The 27,620-nt window shown below is 40.5% G+C and overlaps 1 protein-coding gene across 2 annotated transcripts; it reads right to left on the minus strand.

Moving 5' to 3' along the window:
• Positions 1-968: 968 nt before the first annotated feature.
• On the minus strand, positions 969-26,234 carry LOC146388540 (ubiquitin carboxyl-terminal hydrolase 22-like). 2 transcript variants are annotated; one of them, XM_084925910.1, is made up of 14 exons: positions 25,762-26,234; positions 24,852-24,884; positions 13,680-13,812; positions 12,265-12,378; positions 12,066-12,167; positions 10,270-10,436; positions 8,590-8,749; positions 7,996-8,098; positions 6,734-6,892; positions 5,328-5,454; positions 4,152-4,243; positions 3,680-3,742; positions 3,095-3,244; positions 969-3,009 (listed from the first exon to the last, which is right to left on the minus strand). In XM_084925910.1, exons 1-14 carry the CDS (start codon positions 25,879-25,881, stop codon positions 2,967-2,969), a joined length of 1,566 nt encoding a protein of 521 aa, XP_084782036.1. In that variant the 5' UTR covers positions 25,882-26,234; the 3' UTR covers positions 969-2,966. The 2 variants fall into 2 exon arrangements, with proteins under 2 accessions (XP_084782036.1, XP_084782035.1); XM_084925909.1 differs by lacking the exon at positions 24,852-24,884.
• Between the last annotated feature and the right edge of the window lie 1,386 nt (positions 26,235-27,620).

The following is a 27,620-nucleotide window of genomic DNA, read 5'->3' on the forward strand; positions in this document are numbered from 1 at the left end:
TCAAAGGTATCCAGAGGTGTGGCTAAAGGGGAAATTTGATTGGACCCTCTCCCTCCCTAAAATCATGTGGTCATGTCAGTGCAATCATGGGTGGAAATTAAAGGGGTATAGCTCCGCTCATTGCAATCATCAAGCAAATTATAACTATTTCATGTTAAATATTATTAAACCCAATGAAAGCTATTAGTTTAAATATAGACTGGAAGATAATTTATTTTGAAAGTTGAACTCCCCCTCATGAACCTCACATTGGCTCAGTCCACTATAGTACACTGCACAAAGCATGTGTGAGTGGTCTCAATACCCACTAAAATTAAGCACGTTTGGTGTTGTAATAACCAGACTTTATTTTTATTAATACGCTACCTCGCTGACTTGTGTTTCAATATTGTTACAAGGTGGCTACGGCTTATTTCCTAATGTGTGTTTATGGAGACGAGGGAACTCATTTAATTCTCAACCAATTTTCTAAGGATACAAAATGTTAAATTAAAATCCAATTTACTTTAAACTGTTTTAATTAGTCGGAAGTTATAGTCGCTTAACACAAATTAACACAAAATAACTGTCATAGCAAATCATAAATACGAGACAAGTTTCACTTATGTCATAAATAATGAAGTAATGTAAAGTAGTAAAGGGATACAACCTCATCTTATGTGCTGTTTTAGTGCAGGATGTGGTTAAATGCCCATGACCAGGCTTGTTCTTTTTTTGTGTTGCGGTTTTAAATGTGACCACAAGGTGGAGCCATAATCACATGCCTACATCTGATCAGTTAGGCATGTGATTATCAGCTATCAGCTGTGTTTCAGCGTTCAGTCTAAGTTTTGACAAAGTGAGACTCCACTTTTGTTTCTGTCCTTGTTCTTCTATAACAGTACATGCACGGCAGCGCTTCACTTCTGAAAATATATTTTAATGTGCAAACAAAAACAAAAAGAAAGAAATGAGACAGACAGCATATCCATATTCCAGTTTTGTTCTGAGTTTAATCACTGAAACGAATGAAGCTCTCCTCTTCCTTTTCGTTTCAGCTGTGTCCCTGAATGTCCTTTGGGTGGTCTCAACTGCTCCACCACAGAACAAAACCACAGTGTGACCATTTCAGAAGTCTTCAATTTCACTCTTCAGAAATTCATCACTGTCTACGAGCTGAGGTTATGCAGGGGACCAAAGGATATGCATGTTGGTTTTCAATAGAGCAGCTAAACAAACAGGGGTTCTTTTTTTTCTTCTTTATGTGGCATTACTTTGTGATTGGTTAGGGCCCTGGTCCTCTTTTTTTTTTCTTTTCTTTTTTTTTTTTTTTTTAAATACAAGTTTCAATCAGTCAATTTTTTTTTAATACACACAATCAGTGACCACAAAACCCTGACACGTATGTGTGTTATCTAAAGTCTGAGTTGACAAACAATTTAATAGAACACTAGGTTTGCAGAGGCAAGACATACTGTAAGCCAAACTGGTTTACACCATCCACAGTTGCCATGGAGAAGATTAATACTGATGGATGCAGAGCCAGACTGCGGTCGCACAGGGCCCATATATGTGCAATGTGTTTAATCCACTAGAAATCTCAAACAGCCTTCTCACCCAAAAGTACAGAAAAAACAAATCATGACGGGCAACAAGCCTCGAGCCATTTACTAAGGGCAATTTTTCACATATAAGACCATGAGAGCCCAATTGCATGCAGTGCTGTTAACAGGGCTTCTTTTTTTTCCTTTGCACAGAAACATTCAAGGTGTTCAACTCGAAGAGAACACATCAGCCTCACATATTACAGGACCTGATCTGTAGTTTTGTGTATTGAATCTTCTTGTCATACAGTACAAAAACCCAAAGCTCACATTCAACATACACACTTTCTAAACAGCAAAAGGTGAGCCAATTAGTCATCACCATCATTATACCAACAATTCCACAAGAATGAAAGTATAATACGTCAAAACAAAAAAAGAAATTTCCAGTACCAGGACAGCAAGAAACATATGAATGTACTGAAAATAACAATTAAAAAAATAAAAGACACTGAAAAGAAAACAAGTAAACAAAAATTCAACGAGTCGCTAAAAAAATAAGATATTCCCTGCCCTCAGCCAGACTTTAAAAAACAAAAATGAAACAATCAACACAGTAAATAATGAAACATGAGAACACACAGGTCCAAATCTGTTTAGTTTCCATGGCAGCGCTTCCCCAGCTACTGGCAAAGGCAGCGTCTCCAAGCTCTCCCGTTATTTCTTTGCCCATAAAAAATAGATGTATACTAGATTCATACAGTATTTCATAACTAAATTCACAAATGATAAGAATCATAACCATAAGTTTAAAAATGTTCTTGCAAAGTTCATAATACGCTGATTTATATATTTAATTTTTTTTCCTTTTTTTTTTTTTTTTTTTTGCATTCAGTCCTTTATGCATATGACAACATACTGTCCTCCATCATCACTAAGTTAAATGCTTGGTCAGCTGAAATGAGAGCACCATGGGAGAGAGATGGAGAGTGTGTGGGAGGTGGAGAGGGACAGAGGGTGTGGGGTGTGGGGTCAGAATACTGTGAGAAAAAAAATCCAGATATGCCCAATCGGCGTGACAGTCGGTCACGCTCAGACTCTGCCCCTGCAGCAGGAAGGGGAAGGGAGAGAGAGCGACGGGGTGTGGAGCCTCTTCCCTCTGCCCAAGCCTGGAACTGGCGGCGCCTGACCCTTCCTCCTCCTCTTTATTCAGTTTTGTCAAGTAGATGCCAAGAAGTAGCTCAGTGCTTGTTTTGTTTTCTTTTGAAAGTATGTGTGATTTTACACGTCTCTTTTTGTTTGTTTGTTTTCATCCTCAAGAACTGGAGGAGCAGACTGGTAGTCAGAAAGTTTCAGGTAGCTTTGTGTGTTTCATCCTGTCGCCAGTCACATGACTGTCTCATTTAAAAGCAAGTGGTTCTTCATGGTCATTGGTCACAAAGACTACTCATACTCAAGGAACTGTTTATGGTAGAATAAGAGATACCTAGAAAGACAAGAGAAAACAAAATGAATTACAGTATCACACTGTATCAGACTGTGTAGCACTAATGTTGTGTTTTGACTTTTACCCTTCACTATCGAGTACATCCTTAATGCTAGCCTTGGTGATTATGGCATCATCACATTTGAACCACTGATCCTTGTGCTGGCGGATAAAGCTGGTGTAGTGGCCACTCTCTAATGTGCCTTGGTGGTTGACCACAGCAAACAAGGAATACCTAAAAAGAAAAAAGAAAAGAATTGGAAAAACTGAGTTTTTAATGCAAGAATATCCCATCATCCCACAAGTAAATGAGCTCTTTCGGTTCAAAACCCAGTACCATTAAACTTTAAGGTCATTTTTCACACTATAGAGATATTAAGGAAAAAACATTTTCACTGTGTCCTCTTGCTTTACCCACAAGCTGTCAGTTTTAACGACACAGTATATTCCCAATAAATGTCCTGGAAAATTAAAGCAGTTGTAGCTGCAATGGATGAAGAAAACTAAGCAGCTTTTAATAGGCTTCAAATTGATTTAATTAGGGGAAGTCACAGCCGGATGGTTTGGGTCATTAGCATGTGCTACTGTGTAAGAGTCTTTGATGTCAGACAGCAACAAATGCTGATAATTTAGTGATATTTCGTGAATTTTGCTAATGCAAGGTACTCACTTATTGTCATTGTTTAATACATCAACCGACTGTTGATACTGCCCGTTCATTCTGCTCTCTTTACTGTAAAAGACAAAGAAGACAGTTAATGTTTGAGGCAAGTATAAACTTCCTCAAAAATCCACTAGGTGGCAGAATACTACAATCAATGAAAGCATGTTGGTTGTCTGCCTGTAACACTAATGATGTTTCAGTCTATGAGCGGAGCTGAATGGATGCAACATTCAGGGGTGGGGCAAGACTGCTGCTGCATGCTCTAGTGACATCAGTGTATATTACTAGGGAGCATTTACACAAAGCATGTCATAAAATGTAATAAATGAATTGGGAAGGTGAAGGATATACGAGGAAAAGTATTTTTTCTCATTTGGATCTTAGCTGCCAAATATTTACTATAATATATATGAAAAGAAAAGCTGAGGGCCTCATCAGCAGTAGAAATGAAACATGTAGACTTCAGCGATCATCTTACCTGGACGCCATGAAGGGTGTCATGTCCAGCTCTAGGGGGAAGGAAACATATGTGGTAATCTTCCTCCGTAGTTTAGCAGAGTGCTCAAACCGCTGGAGAGGGTCAGAGAGGGTTGATGAGAAGGGAGACGGGAAAAGGAGAAGGGGCAAGAGAGAGAGGCGGGGGGTGGGGAAACCAATACTATATGTTTAGAATTAACAGGCATCATTTTTACAAAAAAACAAAACAAAACAAAAAAACATGAGTGAAATGTATGTTTTCCACCCTGGCTGTCAAACATTTCCATATTTGTAATGAGATAACAAGTGAGGCTGATATCTATCTAAGACAACATTACTGCAGCCTACAAATACATTATAGGTCTCCAGTATTGCAATAAATAAAACATGAAGATAATGGAGCACCATATGAGTCATTAAAAATCATAAATGTCCTGGGACACTGCACAAAGGTGCAACACTGTAGGAGGCAACAACAGCTAAATTGAATTATGAACACACCTACGCACATGTACCAGCCAGCTAAGGCACTGCATAATGTGAACCTTGCTGACATCAGATGAAAGGCTGCATACACACAGAGCAAAATGAATCATATATTAATGCCACTGCAATATAGAACAAGTACAGATAATTGAACAGCAGAATGCATTGGCATGAAGGCGGAAAGGAGGGAAAGTTCACGTCAAGATCAAATGCATTTGTTTTCCTCTGGCCTGCAGTGCAGTCTCTAACTAAAGGAAACACAGAGCTAGTCAACTTTATAGCTTGGCATTAATGTTTACATCCTGTCACGAGCGAGGGCAGGTTCAAGATTCTCCTCCGTGCAGCAAAAAAGCTAAAAAATGGGTAGCACGATGGAAAGAAAAGTAGTCCCTACATAAAACTGCTCAAATTGCTGCTCATGTTTTTAGGGGATGAGACCTTAGCATTATAAGGAAATACTTATTAGCTCAATTACATATAAAAGCATGCAGGAATCTCATCAACACATGCACACATTTGATTTTAAGGGTGAACTTTCCTTTTAAGTCACACAGCTCTTTTAACTATTTCGGAGTGGTGACAAAATTAGACGTGCGAATGTTAGATCCTCAGATTAGCCTTAAATAATCAAACTGTCAGACAGTGACAGACAATGTAACGAGTGATAATTGGCAGCGCATGGGTGACTCACTTTGAGATGGAAACATGCTACGATGGGAAGCTTCTTCATTGTCAGCTGTTTGGTGGACTCCTGGTAACTATGGCAACCACCACATTTTATTTTGGCACTGCTTCCTAGATGCTCAGGTCGCGTAAACCTGCAGAGTGAAGAATGCAATAAAGAGAGAGGGGAGAGATGACGTGTTAAAACGTGCAGCCAGAAAATGGATATGGAGCGGAGGCATGAAACGGGAGAAGCAGGAAGAAAGATTTCTGCGTGGAGTGTTTCTGGTTGTGTTAGATGTCCTCTGAATGTGGAGCACACTAAGCTGTTCTCCGCATCAGTGGAAGAACATGAAGGTCTGTATAATATGCCTGCTTGCACGGTTTTGCTGCAGCACATACGCATGTCAGTTTGCCTAACGCAAAAGCCCATGTGGTGTCGTCAACGCCTTTATCACCATGGCAATAACATCAACCAGTTCTGTGGCTTTAAGAGACTTGCTGCAGCAACTAGAGATGTGTGAGAAGCTGCAGTAAAAAAAAAAAAAAAAGTCAGCAGGAGAGGAGGTGAGAAAAAGAGAGGGGGAGGATGAGACAAATGTGAGTGGTAGAGAGTGAGGGCAAACGGGAAAAGAATGAAATAAGATAAGGAGAAGAGGAAAACAAATTGAAAAAATGAAGAGGCAGTAGAGGAGATATGAGAGGTCACACTCCCTGGTCAACCTGGTGATGGGAGAAGATGAGATTCAAGGATAACACGGCTGTTGTGCCTGAATAGAAACTATATGTGACCCCCTGTACATGTGCAGGGGTGGGGTGAATGTCTGACTGCTCCTGAAAAGATGCAGGTGGACTGATAAAAGCTTATTTCCTTTTAAATCAGCGCAGATTAATATGCCTACTAGGAGCCCGATAAACATGTAGCATCCAACCTGAGAAGGGTTTTGGTTTGCTTTTGCTTTTTGTTTATGTATTTTACATCACACTCACTGACACATCCACAAGTATTTTTAAAATCAAGAAAAATGTTCTTCTTTGACTCTCCAAAAGAGAAAAAATGCCCACAGAAACATTTATTAAAAAACAAAACACAAAACAAACAAACCTTCATTTACATAAAAATGTGAAAAAACACTTTTAAAATGCAAAATGCCTGCAAAATCAGCAGGTGACAGTATAACTCTAATTCCAGCACCATGCTGCCAGTTGGCCCTGCCGCTGCCACTATAATCCATAATATCAGTTTTCCATGTCTAGACATAAACAGGGAGTATCTGCACCTTATATGGAGTTTTCCAGCAGGCCTTTTTTTCAGTGGCTTTAAGCAGTTTTTCAAAATGTTAAAGTGTTGCATTAAAAAACACAAAGCAAAAGAAAGCACTCCTGGGGAACCTGGACTTAACCTTATGTATGAATGAATGAATGAATATATACCTGCGCAAGCAGTCTGTGAGCGTGGTGGATCCTGACAGGTGACTTTCGCCATTAACTGTGCTTCCATCCCCTCCAGGGCTGAGGGGCCAAAAAGGCGTGGATGAGCCAGGAAGGTCCAGACTGATGTCCCAGAAAGGGTCTATCGTTGTGGAAACCCCACTACAGGGGAAAAAAGAAGAAGAAGAAGGGAGTTCAATTATAATGTTTAACTATTAGTGTGTGGCTTTGTGTAGTTTGGCATCACTTGGCAGGATGATGACATAGATGGTAACGAGTAAGATTAAACTCCCACAGCCCCCTTGAGATTCTGATCATGTCTTTGTTTAAGGCTGATGGAAGACTGAATGTGTGCATGTGAATAATATCTACACAGTTGTTCCGGGTTCATCTGCAATTCAACGATGTGTTACGTCAAAGAAAATGGCTTTGCGTAAAGAATTTGTATTATTACAGCCCAATAAGCGTGATGGACTGCAGCCCAGGCAAAACAGAGGCCTCAAGTGCAAAATGTGTAGAGTATACATAAATATATATGCACAGGGGTGGGCTGCCAAACATTATCAATGTTGGTTAGATGAGTCATGGTTTTGCAATACCCAGAGCAACCAGTGGGTGGCTAGCAAGGCAAGCAGACATGCATTTATGGCAATAGGAGATCAGCTCTGCAGTAATTTGACACCAGTATGGCACTACTTTAGTTTGAAAGCCTTTGCTGATGCATTTTATTGCTTAAGAGCTTACCCATTATATTCAAAAAGTGATTTTAATGATTATGAAGGGGCGTGATTTACTGCCATGGTGATGCACTGTCATGAGCAGCTCTGCATCAGCAGTCTCTACTTTCACAGTGGAGGCAGGTAATGTCACAGTAAGCTGGGCTGGGCTTGCCTGCAAGTCTGGGTGAGGTGCTTTCCAGTTCAGTGCAGCGTGCTAGTGTTAATGTGACAGGACAGCTCTAGGGGGAAGCAGGCAATGCTTGGGTTGCGCTGCTGTCTAGACAACCTCCATTAAAGCAGCTCTGCAGGGACTGGGTCTTTGAATAAGAGCGCAAAAACCAATGGTTCCCCCACTACTAGAAGATGACAGGAATATGTGGAGGATGCATGAATGAGTAAATGTTGGAGGGGAAAAAAGACAGAAGGCGTGATGCTGCTTCAACATGAATGCTTAGTGAACATCTCGAGTGGGATTGTCTTTCTGCATCATGACGGGGGTTTTATATGACCCCCCCCCACCACACACACACACACACACACACTTACTGGCAAACTTGACAGGTAACATCTGATTGCAGGCCCCCAGTGAAGATTTGGTCAATGATGCAGTTACAGTGGTTTGGATTGTTGGCTTTCTTGCCATTGTCGTCTGTTGACCAGAGAGAGGAGACAATATGAACACACATGACTGCACACTGCCCACCTCTTTAGCACATTTAAAAGCTTCACAGTGCCTCGCTCCCACTTCACAGCTCTTTATTCTCTCTAGCCAATCAGGGTAAGCCTTTCCGTTGTGGCTATGACCGAGTCAACCTGTCATTGCACTGCAGCAGGGCCTATTGACATTCCTTACACTACTTGCTTGCTGTCCCGTTGGTACATTGTAAGTCTCCTTCAGTATGTTTCCAGTGAAGTAAGGCACTGTTGTCTGTCGGTAGATTTTAGGTATAATTCGATATGCCAGATCAGAGACAGTAGGTGGCTCTGTCTCCTAACACTCCCCTCAATCTCAGCCGACACTGTTTTTACCTGCGTTTACTCATTTAAGTCGAACTGGAATTTCAAACTAAAGTATTTATGGGCCACAAACTCAATAAATAAATAAACCCATTAAACTAATTGTGTTTAAGGACGACTTACTGATAGTGTCTCCTTTGCAGTGCCTATGCAGTACATCCAATGCTGCAATGAGGAACTCATGGGCATCTTGCTGCTCGTAGCCTGCGAGGTGGCGTGCATGAGTCCACACCAGGTGCAGCAGCCGGAATGGAATGTGGGGCGAACGGTGGCCCGAGTAGAACTGGGAGAAGGGATGAAAGATGGGACAGGTGGGTGAGGGTGAAGAAGAAAGGTGGTTAGCCTATTTTTCCAGGTGTTACTAGGTGTGTTATTTTATCCACTTCATTCCAGTCTCTTTTGGCTCTTTTGTAAGCACTTCATTCAACAGGTCTTGCCAGATAAAAATGAATTCTAACAAAAGTTACAAAACAGAACCAGCTCTGATGACAGCAAATCCACAGAGAGGGAAAGTGTAAGACACAACAGAGGCAAGTCAAAGCGGATGGGTGGGGGAAAAACAGGGAGAGTGTGTAGCAAAAATATCCATCTGTTATGTGCTGGAGATCTCTGGCTTGCTGTTGAAATTGGACTGAGAATTCAGGGCAGGTCAGGATGGACAAGCAAGTGACAAGGCAAGTACTGGCAGGGTGCAAAAACAGTGCAACGAAGTTCCAACAAGAGCTCATTAATGCCAGAGGATCTCACATCTCGACGTGCGGATAATGCGCGCACGTCGCTTTATACTCCTCAGTTTTCTCTGAAGTCTGATTGAGCGGTGAAAGAAAAGAAAATGCTGAGCTGATGTCTCTTTTTGAATCTTACAGACTCTTCTCCTTTTCGGCAGTCTGAAGGTGGCTGACAAACGAATTACGCGACAACACGAAGACAAGAATAGGGGAGAGGAAGAGGAGAGAGTCGCTGATCAAAGCAGGCCACACCTCCCCTTTTCAATCCAAAAAAGCTGCATGAGATCACGCAGGTGCCTACAGAGCCACAAGATGACTTTTGATGAAGATACAGAGGGGAGCTGGATGTAACCTATGAAACAAGGCTTAGGCACCAAAAAAAAAAAAAAAAGACTGCTCACGTGCCAGGGACTGTTTAAATGTAAAATCCTGAATTTTATGCCTCAAAGACACTTCATGTGAAATACAACTGAACAGTTCAGCTAACTGAGACAGGACAGACATGTCTGTGTGTGTTGCGGAGGTGGGGGGCTGATGATTCAACTCGTTATATATTATAACACCACTTGCCAACTGTGTGCCCATATACACTGCAAATGAGAGGATGTAAGAAGGAAGTGAGACAGTGTGGGAGCAGAGCAGGCAGTCATTACGTAAGACTCTGGGTTGATGAGTTTATTAGATGTAAAATGCCTATTGTTGCATGAAGAAAAAACAGTTAAGACTTTTTAAGGGCTACGTAATTTAAATCTGGCTGATCAGATTCAATAAAGGTGTATAATTACTGCATTCTGCTCATCCATTTGTATGTTGCACTCTACATTCCTTTCAGGCAGGATTTCTTCCCTTGTCTCTGCCTCCCTCTTTGGACTTGACAAAAGAGCACAAGAGTGACTCAGCCTTTTATGGCAGAGAAAACATTCTGTATTGCATGGTTGTTAAAAATCTCTAAAATTATAGCTGTGTACACCAAAAAAAAGATGATAAAAAAAACTAAACATTCACAAACCCATTTTCTTTGTGCCATTTACCAAACCTATCTAACAAGTTTGCACATGTCGACTGTGCGTCGTACCTCCTGAAAGAGCTGCGACATCTCACACACCAGACAGGAGTTTGATTGCATCTCGCACTTGTGTCTGTCGGAGAGAAAGAAGTCTCGTAGCAGTGGTGTATGTGTCAGAGCCTGAACGATGCAGTTCATGAAGCACGTGTTGCCCAGATTTATTAGCCCTCGTAAACCTGCGGAACAAAAAGGGAATAAAAGAAGAGGGAGAACAGCATGGCTTTGAAGGTTAAACACGGCAGTGACTCCAATTCGCACTGGTGACGATGAAGAGATTTTTAAATCATATTTATCTTTGGACTACAGTGAACTTCCTTGTTCAAGAAGTAATTCAGTACATAAACTATTTACAAGTCTTTTTCTTTTTGTCAATGCTCTCTCATTTTAAAGTCTAAGCTTTCGCTCAACTTAGCCAGACAGTTATCCCAAACCCAATTCAGCAATGTTTTAGCCGTTAGCTTTGGGTTATCATCATGCTAAAAGGTGTATTACTCACTATTCATCACTCACTGAGTTGCAATGGGTTTCCCTGGGCCTGTTATTAAGAACTAATCCCATAGTATCATACTGCTACTACCATGCTCTACCATGGGGGTGTGACCAGAAGATGAGCAGTGCTTCATGTTCACTAAGAGCTCTTTCCAGAAAGTAAAATATTTATCTCAGAGCCCTTTAAATGGCATTTGGTAAACTCTCTGAGCTGTCATGTGTCTTTTACTGTGAGCGATGGTTATCCCTACAAAGGACTTCTGAAGATGACACACATCAAAATTCTATGCTACTGGGAATACTCGTTGCTTTTATGCCTTTAGCCTGAGCTGTGACTCGACATAATTTTAATCACAGAGCTCTGAAGAGTTAATTGGATGTCACGCTTTTGTACTGGCATGTAGTGTAAATTGTGAAACAAATGCACCTTGTAAGAATATAGAGTCAAGTAAAAGGTTTGAACACTTCTTTTACATTTAATAAATTGAGTTAAATTTGGTTTTTAACACTAGATTGATATATAAAAGGCTGGTTCATTTATTTAAACATAATGAAGTTATGCATAAAAGCCACCAATGCTTTGTGATCCACTTTTGTTTGGCTGAAAAGTTAATATGGTGTTGGGTCAGGTATGCCAGCAACACTGTGTGGAACTTGGATGTGTCCCCAAAGCTTTGAATGAATTCATTTAGAGTGAGAAATGATGGCCAGAAGAACAGGTGAGACACAGCTAGATCTTGGGTCTAATCCAACTGACCAAGGTTTGGTTCTTGATAAGAGTGCTCAGTGAGCGCCTAAACAATTTAGACTGGTCATGGTGGGCACACACACATAAAGACACCAGTTCCACTGCCCAGTCAGGTTGACCAAGCAAATTGTTTGAAGGTATAAAGAGAGTGAAGGCTGGTGGGAGACGGGGCGGAAAAAAGGGTAAATTACGACATGTACAAAATTAGAGACACAATGGAAACAACAGGAGGGGTAAAAGCATGGCAAGAGATAACTCCGAAAAAGGAACAAAGAGAAAACAAGTTCTGGGTAGAGATAGACACACATTCTGATGTAGTGTGCATATATCTGAGAGGGAACACTGTGTCCTGCCTCTCCCAGTCCACTGCCTGCGGGGCTGCCCAGTCTGGTTGACCTTGAGTATTACACCTAAATGCATGAGTGACTCCAAGCACACTTGCGCACACACACATGTACACAAACACACAAAGAGCCATGGAGAAAACCCACAGCAATCACAACTGCGATGAGAAGAAAAGCTGTGCAGATTAAGACGTGCAGAATAAACAGTGCAATCCATTGCCCACCTATGGTGCAGTTTGTAGTGATTTTCCTCCGCTTTGGATTGTGTCGTAATAACTCTAGCTCCCTCTTGGTCGGCTCCCACGTCGTGTACTTCTCCCCTATGCCTGTGGACAAATGTGACGGCGCAGAGATTACCAGGCTGCTTTAGTTTAAAAAAGAGAAAAGAAAGAAAACTGTATTAATGAAAACAGAATGCTATACCTTGCAATTTCCACGCTTTCCTCTGTTCCTCTTTGGCAATCTGCTCCATGTCTTTGTCATAAATGTAGTCTTGACACACAAAACAATATATTCCACCATATAATAGGTCTATTGCTGTAGGAAGGAAGGAGGGGGAAAGAGAGTGAGTATTAGATTGCAATCAAATTATAAGTATATTTTTTTTTGTACAGTAATAGACATTTTGGGGGGGGGGTTAAAATTATTATTTTGCTGTCTAAAACCACTGATAAAACCAAGTGTTACCATCTTATTGCTTCCAGTAGAAAAATGACGGATGTGAGGCAGGCAGTGATGGAAAAGGTGTATTTGTCTACCACCCCTACTTGTGCTTCCCATTAACACAACCCAACTTCTTCCATTTTCAAACTCCACAGCAACAATATTTCAGCTCTGTTGCTGTGACAACCTATTTTTAGATTAACCGGACATCTTTCTGTTTTTGGCGCTACTCACAATAAGAAGGTGAGCTAATGCATCATGTAGAAAAACCAACCGGTGTATATGTGCTGCTCAGTGTTTTGCAAGGGCGTGAAATAAGAAAAGACAGTAAAATATATATAGAAATAGGATGCTCCACTGCATACAACAGCACCCGGTTAATGAAGAAAAATTAGAATAATACAAGTGGCAGAGAGAGGAGGAAGACAAGGTCCTGCATAAGGGATGAGAAGCATTTCAGCACTCGTGCTGAAATGAGTAAAGCATAAGAGCAAAACAATAAGAGGATGAAGAGGTGGGGAAATGAGGTTGATAGAAAAATAAGCAGACAAAGAAGGCATGAGCAAAGTCCTGTGAGTGAGCCTGCTAAGAACAGGAAGTGAAAATGATGGGTACAGAGCACTGAGAAGGGAGCTTGACATCTAGCAGTGGAGCAGACAAGGGAGTTTGGATTAATTTGATTAGAGGTAGAGAGGAACAGAGTGCCAGTGTCAGGGAGGCACCTGTGGAAAGCTCAACGCTAATTAAGACCGTATCCCCGCACACAGGACGGAGTGTGTGTGTTGTGTGTGTCTGTGTGTGTGTGACCAAACTGCTGAAATGGATTAAATCAATTAAAGCCATTAAGATGTGTACAAAACTGTTCTATTGTCTCTGTTGTTTCCACATTTAATTGTGCTCATCAGGGTGATGTCAAAATCTTGCTCTTTAATACCTTTGTCTTATTTAGCATAATTGGTATGTAATGTTGAAGCTACTCTTTTTGGTAGCACGAGATTAGCAAAAGTCTACCATTCCCTTGCTGAAGAAGACTGCCAGTTTAAATGTGACTGGGACTAGGCACTCCCACAGGAACTGTAATGCAATGCAGTCAGCATCTATTTTGCCAGTGGTCGTGAGAATAATTTAAATATAACCAACTAGGGTCTTAGAGTGCGTGAGAGTGAGCAACTTACCTAGATTGTGTCTCTTGTTTTTTGCGTGTTCGTGGATGTGTTTCTTTGTAAAACAGCCAAAAAAGACGCAGTAGAGACAAGAGTGGAGTCGGTTCAGGTGGGCGCCACACATGTGACAGATACACGACTTGGCCTGGGGAGAAGGACCCAAGGGATTACGGGGGTTGGGAGAGAACAGGGGACAAAGGGAATTAAGATCAAGGCAGGAAAGGACAAGTCCATAATTTTGAGAAAATCCTCTGCAGCAGGACAAAGCTTCGAGGCCTAGTAAAAGTATAAAAAGCAGAAAAATAAAGTTCTATCTTAAAGTCGGTCAGACAAACTATTCTGAGTACACAAAGCTTGAATGAACCTGACAGGAGGACAGACTAAAGACTGCTGGGCCTGCTGACAAATCAAACGCAGCGACAAATTAATTTCACAGTGAATCTTTCTGTATTAAACATGTGCAAGCCATAAAGGGTGTTGATGCTTGACAGGCACACCAGAGGATGCAAACAATGTGCGGGTAACTCACTAACAGCAATAGGTGTGTTGCCAGTGATTTCATTCATAACATGGCATAACTGGCAAACATGCAAAAAACTCTTCCTTAAAGGAATCAATGTAGAATAATAAGCAGCAACTATAAAGCTAAAATGCTAAAGAGCATGAGTGACACAGAGGATAAAGGACCTGTTCTATGAACACAATGTGTAGAACTATAGTCCTGAATAATGTGATCAGCAATAGAGTAGGACAGAACTGCTTGACATGCAGGTCAAGCATTTAAAAAGGGTGAAAGGTCAACATGAAACTACTACAAATAAATATATAAATACAGTATTATTGATCTAATTAAAATCAGAGCTTTGTCTGATCTTTGTTTGTTTGTTTAGGAATCTAAAGGACGCTACAGCAGAAAGTTGTCAGCATGCCTGTTTGAAAGGGAGAAATTGAATAAGGAAGGGAGGACAAAGAAAGCAATCTAATCAAAGCCTTTCAGGGTGCAGACCTGATGCAATGAGTCACCCACTTAGAGGGGAGATAGCACAAAAAGAGCTGTGAAGTAGGTGAAGATACCGAAAATAAAAGGAAAAAGTACTGACCGGACAGCTTTCGGTTTTACACTTTTAGGCACAGTGTGTGAAACTAACCTCACCCTCTACTTTAGAAATAATGCTACTGCATATAAACTCAGCGGTCCCGCGTTATGTTGTCTGCCTATTGTTAACTTTGAATTGGGATTCAAAAGCGTAACCTGAGAGACTCTGAAAAACATAAACCATCATTGTGCCATAGAAATAAAAAAGAATTTAAAAAGAGGTCCAGTCAGTTTTGCCTTCTTCTTCCTGGACAAACCACATATTAGAACAGTGAACAATGAAATGGTATTATTACACAATTATCAAAGATACCACTAATAATGCAATCCCTAAAATAACTAACTACAATTGTAAATATGTTCTGTAGTGAAACTTTGTTCCCATGACAAAGAACTGGGCAAAGAAGTGGGACGTTGAATTGGGCTTCTACGGGCACATTAGTTTTAGGTCTGTGTACAGGTTTTGTGTTTCAGGAAACTAACATTATAGCTGCAAGTAACAACGCCGTTCAGCAAGGCACAGTTGCTAAAATCTCATCTCGCCGCTTGGTATGGCTATGCATTTTGTTTCCAGTGGCCCCTAAAGGTGAAATGCAACATTTTTATGCTTCCTTAAAAATTAACTTTCTGTCATGTGATATTTGGACAGAAAGTATATTTAGACCTCACTTCCTGAGACAAATACTTAAAAAAAAAATCCTTACAACTCCTGCAAATGGTGATTTGAAGCTCATCTGCACCAATGTTCGAAACAACTGGAGAAAACAAAAAAATTCGCAATCACCAATATGGTGAAAACACCTCAAGCTGAATTAGCCACAAGCCCACAAATTCAGCAAGTCACTTTCAAAAGCCAAACGCCCCTAGAGACAGTCTGCTCTATTTACATTATATATTTCCTTTAGGCATTATTATTAGATTCAGCATACATTTTCAGTACAATAAACTTTCCTTTTTGCTTATTTTTAGCTTATAGTTAATGGTAGATCAGGTGTCTCTGAACCAATAGTTATGCTGCTACAGTCTCAGATAAAGCATCTTCTCTAGCACATCCAAAGGTTTTTCAGTGGGGCTGAGGTCTGTATTCTAATGGCTAACCCATGTGTCAAAATGACTCATGCTATGTGGACCCCTCTTTCACAGGCTGAGCCCGATGAATCTTAGCATTGTCATCACAAAATAAGCTTAGGGAAGAAAAAAATTTAAATGATGGAAAAACCTGGTTATTCAATATATTCAGGTAGTCAGCTGACCTATTTTCTTGTTGAACCTAGCCCTCCATTCTAATGAAAGGCTCTTTCTTACTTTAAAGTATACCTGGGAATGGGGAAAAAAATAATCCTGATGATACAATGATGGTTTATTCACTGTAGCATTATCAAATGTGTAACGTGTCTTTTTTTTTTTTTTTTGTTTAAATGGCAAATGAATTACCTGAGTCACTTTCTTCTCCTTCTCCAACACTGATTAGTTACCTTCTATTCACCTTAATCTGGCTTAATAAATACCACCATGACTAGTTATAAAGTAGTGATGGATTGGTCCATTTAAAGAAAAAAAAAATCAGTTTGGACTACATACACAATAATTTATATAAAAAAATATTGATATTGGGTGGCAGTGTAATGATTCTCCCACCTATAGCACATATCCAGATTTAATACTTGATAGAGCAGAACTCTTAGTGCGGTCTATGTTTTGAATAAGCATTAGTAGGCATGGGCTAGATTGTGATGACATTGCAGTGGAGGGGATATTCAGGGTTGCAGGCACTAAGCTCTGTTTTTATTCAAATTGGTCTGTGAGGCAGCCAGCTTTGAATGGGCAGAAGGGGCAGCACCAAAGAAAAGCTCTATGAGCTTGGTGAGTGAATAAGGAAATGAACTAATTACATCACTTAAGACTAGCATCTACAACAAACTCTAAATCTTTAAGGTCGAGTGTAAAACATATAAAAGGTAAAATGGGAGACAGTAGTGGTAGAACAGATAGAGTGAAGAAGCAGTTCTGTTTTTAGAGTATAAATTAAGCCCTAAATACACCAGTAAGAAAAGCTACTCACTGTACTTAATATTAATAACATGTTTTTAACTGCCTGTCCAAACCCATCCCACCAGTAGTGATGTTAATCCCCATTTCTCCACTGCACCATAGCACCAAAAACAAGAAACCCTGCTAATGCCACGCCTTACCCTACTCCTCACCCTCCCCTACCTCAATACATCTGTATTGGGCAGAAAATCTATCCCTGTTCTCTGCCTCTTACAATAGTTCACAGGCTGTCTACTCCTCAGTGTCAGCAGTCCTGCATCTCTGTCTGCGCCTGGAGCTTTTAATGTTCTATTAGATCAGCTATTGATCAGCCGCTGGCTCAGATGACTGGAACAAGTGTCGGGCAGGTAGCAAGCTCATGTTCGTGCTGCGCTAGGCTGCATCTCCCACCTGGGATGCACGCTCTTTGAGGGCAGTTAGGCTGTGCTCTGAGTGAAGGGAAATGATGCGCAAAGTTGCTGATTCATAGAGGAGCAGATTCAGAAAGCCACCGATTTAAATGACTATACCTCCAATCTATTATTAGCATGGGCAAAAGAGGGCATAATGCTTTGTGGAGTCCACTGATGCTGTGTGGGGCTGCTAGCAATAAATGACCATGATGGAATAAATATGAATCCTCCAGTGCTCTAGATCTAACTTCACAAAAGTGCCATCAATACGTCACACTTACTCCAAGCATTAAGGCTAATGCATTCAGTTATTCAAACGTAGCCAGTAATGTGATGAGCTGTAACTGAGGAGGAGAGAGAATGATGACAACAATTATGATGTGGACAAAGGTCTGGCTCAACGGAGAACCTTCTTGCTGCTGTAAAGAGAGGAGCAAGGAGGGGTGGGGCAACAAAGTCAATACAGACTAGAGAGCAAAGCTATATGAGAACAGTGACTCACCATGCTGCCTAGCACTCATAAGCCCATGCATGCTTTTCAACACACACACGCATACATTAACCGTAACTGACATTAACAGTGCATACTATAAATACGCATGAAAACACACACAGCAAACACAGACATTGTTAGACATTTGCTGTGGTACTTGGACACAAGTGTGCACATATACCGAGTCTTCTTTGACTCTATATTTAACAGGAACAAGTCAACAAGAGACTATGGAAGGAAACTGATGGTGATGCTCCAGAACCGCACTGCTTCTGACTGATCTCATGGGGCTGTTGCCTGACACTGTCTTGGCAGAATGAAGCTGTAACCCCCCACCCCCTCTATTTTCACATAACAATGCCTGGCCCACAACATGCACTTTCAGTAAGCTGCCCTAGAGATACACAACATGAATCTATACGGTTTCACGTCAGCTCATTGCATGGTCTGTTGAAAGTGATATGAATGCTGTGTAGTCTTGGCTTGAGAATGTATTCCCACCTCATACATATGAATTTTAACTTGTAGGAGACATAAGGGATTGTTAGAGTGTGTAGTTTAGCCTCATACTGTCACATATAGTGGTATAACGACACAAAGCTAAACCCTAAGCCCCTAGTGTACAGTCTACTTTTCCCAGGAAAACGAAAAAGACAGACACACTAACACAGACACACACACACACACACACACACACACATCTGAATAAACAGTGTATGAAGGAGAACTCCATACTGGGGATTTGTGCAGATTTTGTAGGCCTGCTGAACACGTGACAATCTACATAGTGAATATGTGAAAGTAATTAAGATCACTGAGTAAGGGAGTGACAGTCTGCATTCTCTATTCTTTTACTCTTTTATTTAAGACATTAAATGATGTGGGAGAAAACAGGAAGCAGAAGGCAGCAGTGAAAGATTAAATATGGTATTTAATTAGTAATACTGTATTCAGAGATTGTCTTCTGGAATATGCATATACTTGGAAACCAGCCATACTCCCTTTAAAGGTCATTGTGAATCAATGCAAAAAGCTCCATCGCACAAGAGCACAAAGCCAACTTTAATTCAATTCACCTCTTAAAAACGCTAATAATTTATGAACAAGTTTGTTAAGCTGCACAGATGCTTAACTGTCCAAGCTAACAAATTGCTATATGGTTATTGCAGCTATCAGATGCCCACAGCCTGCTCTACCAAAATAAGACAAGTATTTATTTAATCAGAAATTGAAGAGCAGCTTGTTTTGAATGGCACCCTTGGACTAATCATCAAATTGCGTGTTTTTCCCTCCAGCGCCAATAAGCCATAACCATCACTTGCGAGAAAATCTATAAGCACCACTGAACAGAGCCACAATGGAGCTATTGCAATATAGCTTCCTTAAAAGTGATATTGCAGAGCAGACCCAAGTAATTGTCATCCAAGTGTCTGATGCTATTGTCTTTCTCACAAGGAGAGAGAATGTTTTGTAGACATAATGTCAATCCCAAAAAAAGCTGTCACTTCAGTGAAAGGTTTTAACTATAGGGAATGACCAAGTGTTTACAAAAAAGAGATTGATTGCCTCTTGGTTCTGGTCAGCCGCTGGAGAGTGACTGACAGCTCATTAGCCAGATGGTGGTACTAAGGGAGGGCTGGACAGCAGCCTCATTGGCTGGCTCATGCCACGAACAGCATGCTTTGTGGCAGTGATGCCTTTCCAAAGCCTGCTGGACAGTCAAATGAGAAGTGTAGTTGAAGGGAGGGCAATGAAAAGAAACAGTCTGTGGGAGAGGAAGAGGGAATCAGTCAAAGGGGAATGAGACCAATGGAATTGCAAACTAATGCTCTTTTTCCACTTACACAGACTCCCATATCTGAATATTCAGGTGTAAGGATCAATGAGGCCATTGCAAAAGATAATACCACAACACAAAAGCTTTTGTTTTATAAACACCATTTTTTTTTTTTTAAATGTTCCTCTCCATTGTTTATCTAAGAGCAAACTTTCATGCAAAATCCTACCCATATGCTTAACCAACACTTTACATATGTGGCTATTATTTGTAAATTTTGTACCTACTTACATAAAATTGCTTCCAAGTGGAAGATTGTTAACATTTGTCCTTTGGTATGTCTTACCAGAAATGAAAAAACCCAGAATGGTATAAAATGCACCTAGGGGTATAGTACAAAGAAGTTCACAGAGTATGTTACAGTTCCCTCAGGAACAGAGTATTTATGAGGCAAGACTTTCTATGACTAAAAAACTGGGAGGCAAACAGCATGTGAAAGGGGCACCACAAGGTGACACACAGGTCCATGATTACTCTGGGAGGGGTTTACAGACCATTTGTTTAGTCTGACTCACTGAGCCATAGCCATGGTGCTTGACAGACCGAAACCCACATAAGAAGAAACCAAGGAGTGACAGAGAGCATACAGACATGGAAAAAACAGGCCTGGACAGGGGCCCAGGAACCAAAATCTGACATCACCAAAGCCACAGAGTGTTTCCTGCAAGCCAATCGGATGAGAGGAAAAAAAGAAATAAATAACTAACAGAAAAATAGACCATTTGATTATGCATTTCCCAGAATCCACAAAATCAAATTAATTCAGATAAAGATATAATTCGAAAAATAATAATTCAACCCATGTTTTATTTAATTCCAATAAATACAGAACTCAGCATAAGCCTTGAGTAACCCAACCATTTCTTTGTTCCATTTCCAAGTAGCCAGATTTTCTTCTAATTTTTAAAGTAGTTTTGAAAAACAGTTCTTCCCAAGGTTTTTCAGTCCTTATATCTGACCTGACCAAGAAATGTGATATATTTTTTTGTGCGTTTGATTGTTAAACCACTTCATAATGACCTATGTATCAATCAAGTATAAAAAGGCACCCGACTCAAGGGATAAATCAAGGGATAAATCAGTGCTCTAACTACACATAACAATACAACCCTTTAAATTGTGTAAAATAGCATTTTTACACCAACAAGATGATTCCCAAAAGAAAACTATTAGCAAGAAGATTTGGCATATATTGTCATGGTGTGCAATGTGTCCTTAAAAATTTAAGACGTGACAACTGAAGCTTGAAAAAACGAAGTGACAGACTTAAAAACTATCCAGGGAAGATGGATAGTATTAAAATCCATGCCCTTAACAAACGGGGGGGGGGGGATCCCACAAAGACCTCACACCAGACCTGAGAGATGTATGTGGCCCTTATTTTGATCCATCTACTGTTCACTGAAGCCTCATCAGAAATGGTCTCAGTGGAAGAGTGACTGTCAGAAGCCATTCTTAAGGAAGGGAAACTGGAAGAAAAAGCTGGGGTATGCCAAACTACAAAAGAAATCGATTTTTGGTTCAGGCTGTGTGGAAGAACAGCAATGATACAAAATATTGACCTTCAACCTATTGAGAATTGTACAAATTCTATTTGTACTTTATATACACTATATTTCCAGGCATGTATGTAGATGTTTAAAAAAAAATAGCTGCACCTAAAGAAATGAGGAGTAGCTGAAGATTTCTGTACAGTACTGCACACCAATAAAGTTAAATAAAATATGAATAATCAAAAGAGTATTTGAAACAAACTTAATAGGCTAGACTTTAGAAGAACCATGGCTGAGCAAGGTTTACAAATAAAATAAAGTCAAGGTAAAGCAGGCAGCAGCGGCGTGGGCGCAAAAGAGGAAAAAAGCGTGATAAGAAGAGACTGTAGGAATAGATCCTGGCGCTAGAAACGTATGCTGATGAGTCAAGGAGCAGGCCTGTGATGCGATGGAGGCAGATCTGACAAAGAGATCTCCTCATAGCACAGAAATCAGGCGCTCTCTGGGATGGGCCGTGCCTCGGTGATTTTGTGCATGTGTGCATGCCAACTGAAAGAAGAGGCGGGAGAGACGGGCGTCGTAATTGTGTCAAGCCCTGAAAATATATATCCATTTTCTGAAATATCCAGCAGCATCTAGCAAATGATTTATTTTCATCATCTTCTCTCATCAAAAGCAGAAAAGCACAAAGGGGGGTTTGCACTTATGGGAAAGGTAGAGGAAGGCTGGGGGGCAGGGGGTGTGGTTTCTCAGATCATATATGATTTATCAAAACTAGAAAATACAAGTTCACTACTGCCAGCTCTCTAATCATTACTCTTTAATCTAAGTAACAGCACAATCTTCAAAGTAGTTATGGCTGCAAAAATTCTGCCAACCCCACCCCACTCTTCTTTCATCTTACCCCGTTTCCACTCAACCTAGGGTAATAGCTGTTGTTTAACTGTATTGCACAGACCCTCAGTGTGGATTAGTCCAGTAAACGAAATAAGAGTTAATCGTCCTGGATTAAGCAATGTCAAGATAAATAAGTATGAATAGAGGCATTACCACTCACAACCATGGCCATTCACAAACTATAAATTTTGAATACGACTGAAATAGATTAGCCTCAATCAAATGACACAAAAGCTGCTCTGACACCCTTCTGTCAAAGTCCACTTAAATGGAAATCTGGCAATTAAGAGAAATAAAATGTCAGGAAACAGCAGAGAAAAGGTCCCACGCGGCATACCCATTTTAATCACACACAGAATTTAAAGCACACTATCTTAGCATATCAAAAACAGAAGGGATTTGAAAGACAGAAGGGAAAGCAAACCAAAGCAATGGTCTTTCCTTTCCAATCCTGTGGCTACCCAGTATGGCTAAAGAAGATCTTTCCACTAACCAGCATCTAGGTTCTTGTTCAAGGCTAAATACAATGAACCACAGACTTATTCATCTGGAATAAATCCACCCCGAAGACAAACAACACTGCATACTTGTTTATTCTTGCCATTTCATTTCACGGGGCATCTTCAAAATGCCCCTTTATTTGTATTTAATTGTTTTCTCAATGGACCGTTTGTGTCCCAATCACGAAATTATTTAGAGGCCATTTGTGATTGTGCAGAGAAGACGGTTGCTACATTTTTAGAACAAAATGACACCAGGGTTCAGGCGTGACAGAGTCTACAAAAAATAACAACATTAAATGTGGAGTTTATGGTTAATATTTCAACTGTGTGTCAGTAGCAGATTGCAGAGCATTACACAGCAGATAAGAGTACTTGTCATTCCAGATGAATGGAGAATTTGCTCTAGAACCAAAATGCAAAAAATAAATAATCCCAAGGTCCTCAAAATGAAACACACAGGATCCCAGGCCACACTGGGTCACCACATCTCTCCTGCAGTGTCCTATTCCTGATGTTCAATCTACCGGGTTTTACCAGTGAAGGGTTGTACATTCAGAACAGGCGACAGCGTAAATGCATCACCTGGGAATTGATATTGGCTTAAGGTAGGAAGAGTGACAGCTTACAGGAAGGCTGCTGAGGACAGTCCCTTCTAAAAGAAGATGGGAAAAATGCAATACAAGATTACAAGATTATAAGGCACTTCTAAAACCAAAACCACACTCTCATCTTTCCAGAAGGTCCCTCTTAATTTACAGGGCTTCCCACCAGTGTAAGATGAATATGCAAAAGGAACTGCACAGATAAGCTTTTATCTAGTGAATGAATATGACATTCACAACATCCCTCAGTGTCAGTGTCATCTAATCAAACCATTTTGATGCAATAAGTATTCAACATAAAGTCATACTGGTATCTAATGATCTTAAGAACAAACACAAAGTGGTCTCACCTTGTGAAGCCATTACTTTTGTACCAATGAACCAGCACAGTAGTGCTCTGCATGTTACATTCGTTAGAAGCTAAACAGGCTCAGTGACAAGTTGTAAGGCACAAATATATCAACTAAGTAAAATGCAGAAACTGTAACTTCTCTTTTCTACCTGCTTTCAGCCATATGTAAACATACTATTTCAATATAATAAATAGTCATATGCTCGATGACGGAAATATAACAAGGTATAGCAAGCAAAAAACATGGAAAAAGCCTGCATGACTCTAAGGCTACAGGCGTATTGTGATAATTTGACATGATAGAGAATCTAGAGGGGATACATTATAATGAAAAACTGAACTGATAAAGCACATGGAAATGTGGAGCACAGAGCATGAATTAAAATGCAATCCAGTCTGGAACTGAAAATGTTAAACTGTACAGAAACCTGTTTGTCACTACTTTCAATGCAAAACAGTCATCTATCCTTGAGCACTTAACATCTAGCAGGATTGGGCCTGCATGACTGTTATTTATGCAGCATACTACCAAGCACAGATGGTGCAGGATTGATGGAAAAAATAGGAAAAGAAACATCACTATACCTCTGATAAACTGCTGTTGTGTTTGTCTCTACATTGCAGACACATGGAAAGATTTATTAGACATACTTTTTATGTGAAAAGCGGTGCTTGCTGCTGATTCAGAGACTCTGGAAGATATTATCTTGCAAAAAAGATGGTTGTGTGGAGCTGACAGGAATGTTGCTGAGACAGAGAGCGCTGCAAAACAGATACGGAAAGATTCCTCCCAAACGTATAGGACAAACCAGATTAGCCACCACTAAACACAACAACAGGAGTTTAGCCATAACTCTGTACATCACTGAGAAGTGAGCAACACCTATGACAAGTCATACTTTTATGACGGACTTGAGCTGCTGTTGAGCGCTTTCTTGTCTGTAGTGTGCCAAAGAAACCAAACAGGTTTTTAAAATAAATTGTAGCAGTGCCCCCCATCATACCGTCATGTATACATTTTCAGATGCTCTCTCACAGTTTTGCTTTATAATTCTGTCGTCTTGGATGGGTGAAAAAATAATTAAGACAGACAGGGTGAGTGCTGTGCTCAAGTTAAAGCATATCATTTCAACACTGTATAAGCAAAAAAGGGTCACTGGCCATTTAGCACTATTTGCTCTAACATACCCGCAATGTAACTGAGCCATGCTTTTGGCTGTTCTACTCATGGTCCACCCTCCCCAACAGGCAATATTTCTGGCTGTAACAGTGCATCACAAACGATAAAAGGATGGGGCCGATTCCTCCTGCTACACTGGTTTACATCCAATATTCTGTCCACTAAATGAAGAGGCACTGAAGCGGGTGGGTGAGCGGGAGGAAAGCAAGCAAGCCAGCTCTTATTCATCTGAACTACCTGCATTATGTCAGTGAAGATGAGGAGAGGGGGGGAAAGCATCAACTCACCAGCTCTGCCCATCCTGCATCACTGTGAAGTACCTATTTTATCACAACGGCATAAATATGCATTACAACATGCAGGTGAAGCATAGATGGCTTATAAGCAAGCAACAATCAAACTGTTGCTAATGCAAGGTGAAAACAAAGCCAAGCTAGACAATGTGAAAACAGTGGCTCAAAAAAACAAGAGGAAAGAAAAAGAAGAAAGAAAAGGAGTGAAAGGGTGGGAATATAACAGAAACTGCAGCACGGTCCAGTGATGACATCAGTGTAGAGAGATACTCGTAGCTGTGTAGGCCAAGCAGGTGTAGGATGAGCCCAAAAAGAAACTGGGAATAAAGCAATCAGCGGAAGCCCCTGAAAGCGACATGGCCAGGTAGAGAAGCGAGCAAAAGAAAAAAAAAAAAAAAGAAACACGCACACAAAAAAACAATGACCTAGGAAGCCCAAGAGAAACCCGCTAATAACGTGAGGACTCAGTGTGTTCGTGCGAAGACACAATAGGTCCCAATTGGTGTGGTTACTGTTAACCCGTGGCCACAACTCCAAAAAAAGGAAAGAAAAAAATCCAAGTTTAGACATCCAGCAAAACGCTCAGCTAATAGCAGATTTTCTCGAATTATCAGTGTTTCACTTATTAAAGACAATTTCAGTGTTTTAGTTAATTCTGCTAAGGATCCTACAGTATCCGCAGTTCACCGGGCAGAGTCCTGCTAGCTAACTTACCGGTGGCTAACCATAGTACTGGCAACATTTGCTGCTGCAAGAGTACTTTCATTAAGATTTTGTGATTGTGCTTCGTGTGGGACACCATTTGCACTCCAGTTCTTTGTCTGTCTGTGCCACATTAAAAATTATTTCACTTCTGTTTGTGAGGCTAGCATTGCAGTTCCTGTGTTTTTTTGTTTTTTTTTACCTTGCGTCTCCTGGTCTCAGCAGTACCACTCCAAACAAAGCATTGGTATATGACTCGAAGATTTTGTTTCCAATTATCCACCTTATAACCGTTCACATGGGAGCACCCGGCCGGACTCATGACAGACAAAACATTCAGTATGGGTTTTTAGGTGACAATGAAAAGTCTCCTGGATTATTCACTTAGCTAGGCTAGCTAGCACGAACTGTCTGTCCAGAAATGGTTTCCGTTTGGAAATGGGACAATCGATGTAGTATCCAAAATGCTCCTCGGGCATCTGACAAACACGGTCTTTGATTAACTAGGTCTAAATCTTTTCATGTAGTCATCAAACAGAATTATCACTTCACTAAAATTCTGTTCCCCTTGCTGTTTTGACAGTTGGCTTTTCGTTTAGCTCCACTTCCACTCTCACGATTAGTTAGCTTTCTTTCTCTAGTTAGCCTGCTAACACTCAACTACAGCTTCACAATGCCCGCCCAGCCTGCGCTATGATTTGCCACAAAAAATTACGTCACTACGTTCGTGTTGGAACTCGAATGGTGTGCTTGTTTTATAACCTAGAGTGTCCCGTAACCATTGACTTCGTCGATGACACAGGCTCGAGACAAACGCCTCCTGTCCCGGATAACGTGGAAGATATAACCGAACCAAATTTTACAAGAACGTTATTCTGAATGGTTCACGCTACATCCATGAGTGGAAGGGTTTGTTGCTTCTGAAATAAGCAATATTAAAAAAGAAAAACCTATTTGTTGCTGTCCTGTATCATGTCCGCCTCGGTTAGAGGATGTTCCATTGAAGCGATGCCTCTTTCTTACATAGTCACTCTTTATTCATGTAAAAGTTTCAGTTTATGATTGCAGTGCAGTTGAGTGAGTGATATAATAGCAATAGTGTAAACTGGATTTTTGTTTATTTGAACATGTGCAAAAATCTCCAGCACATATTTGAAGGTGCAGTCCTATTAAACGTGTAACCCCTTTAAATTAAACAATTGAAGCCTACCACCTAGTGGATAAATTGTGCATGGGCATAAAGGATGCAAGGAAATTTGAAAATGTTTATGCCGAGATGACTGACATGAAAGTAAGACAGTTAGGGAATAATTACCCCTGGCTGAGGGCTCAAAAATGCAATGCTAATCTTTAAATATAACTATATGGTACACTGTATGTCAGCATTTAAAGCTTTGACAAACTCCATATGGAAGACCTAAGACTTTTTATAAGCTTTGTATGGAAGCCAACCAACAGGATCCAGTGGTCTTGTTGCCAGCATCCTGGTCACCCACGATCACCAAAGGCAACAGATGACCTTCTTAAGCGTTGGTAATACCTAATATTCACAACATTAGGCAGGTGGCTTAGTGGATAGTGACTTATAATGTTCTCATACTCGTGCTGTATTTAGGAAAGGTGGTGGAGAAAGTTGTAAATGAGTGTATCTGCACCTGAGATGACGGCAACCAAGATCAAGCAGCTGGTCTCAGTACAGCCCTACTCTATCACACTAATTACTACCTTTATACATTATGAACCCAAGGCTGAGTTCCGACAGCCTGTGTCTGGGTTGCATGATTTATTTTTGTGATTTAGTTTTTAAGATTTATGAGAGGGTTGAAAAAAGAACAGAAAATGTTTTTTGTTTGTTTGTTTTGAATCATTAAGTGTTACTTTCTTACATTTTTCACTTGGGGGCAGTGTTAGGCAATTTTGCACAACGAAGCCCACAATTCTGGATTTTATATATTTATATATACTGAATTCATTCCCACATTAATATCTCTTCTTTTTAATACAGCCCATTTTGGAGAAGTCTGTGCAAGCCTCAAGCTTGTCATTGCTCTGCATCCCCTG

This window comes from Perissodus microlepis, chromosome 4, assembly GCF_051167445.1.
Source record: "Perissodus microlepis isolate ML-2025 ecotype Zambia chromosome 4, ASM5116744v1, whole genome shotgun sequence".
NCBI lineage: Eukaryota > Metazoa > Chordata > Actinopteri > Cichliformes > Cichlidae > Perissodus > Perissodus microlepis.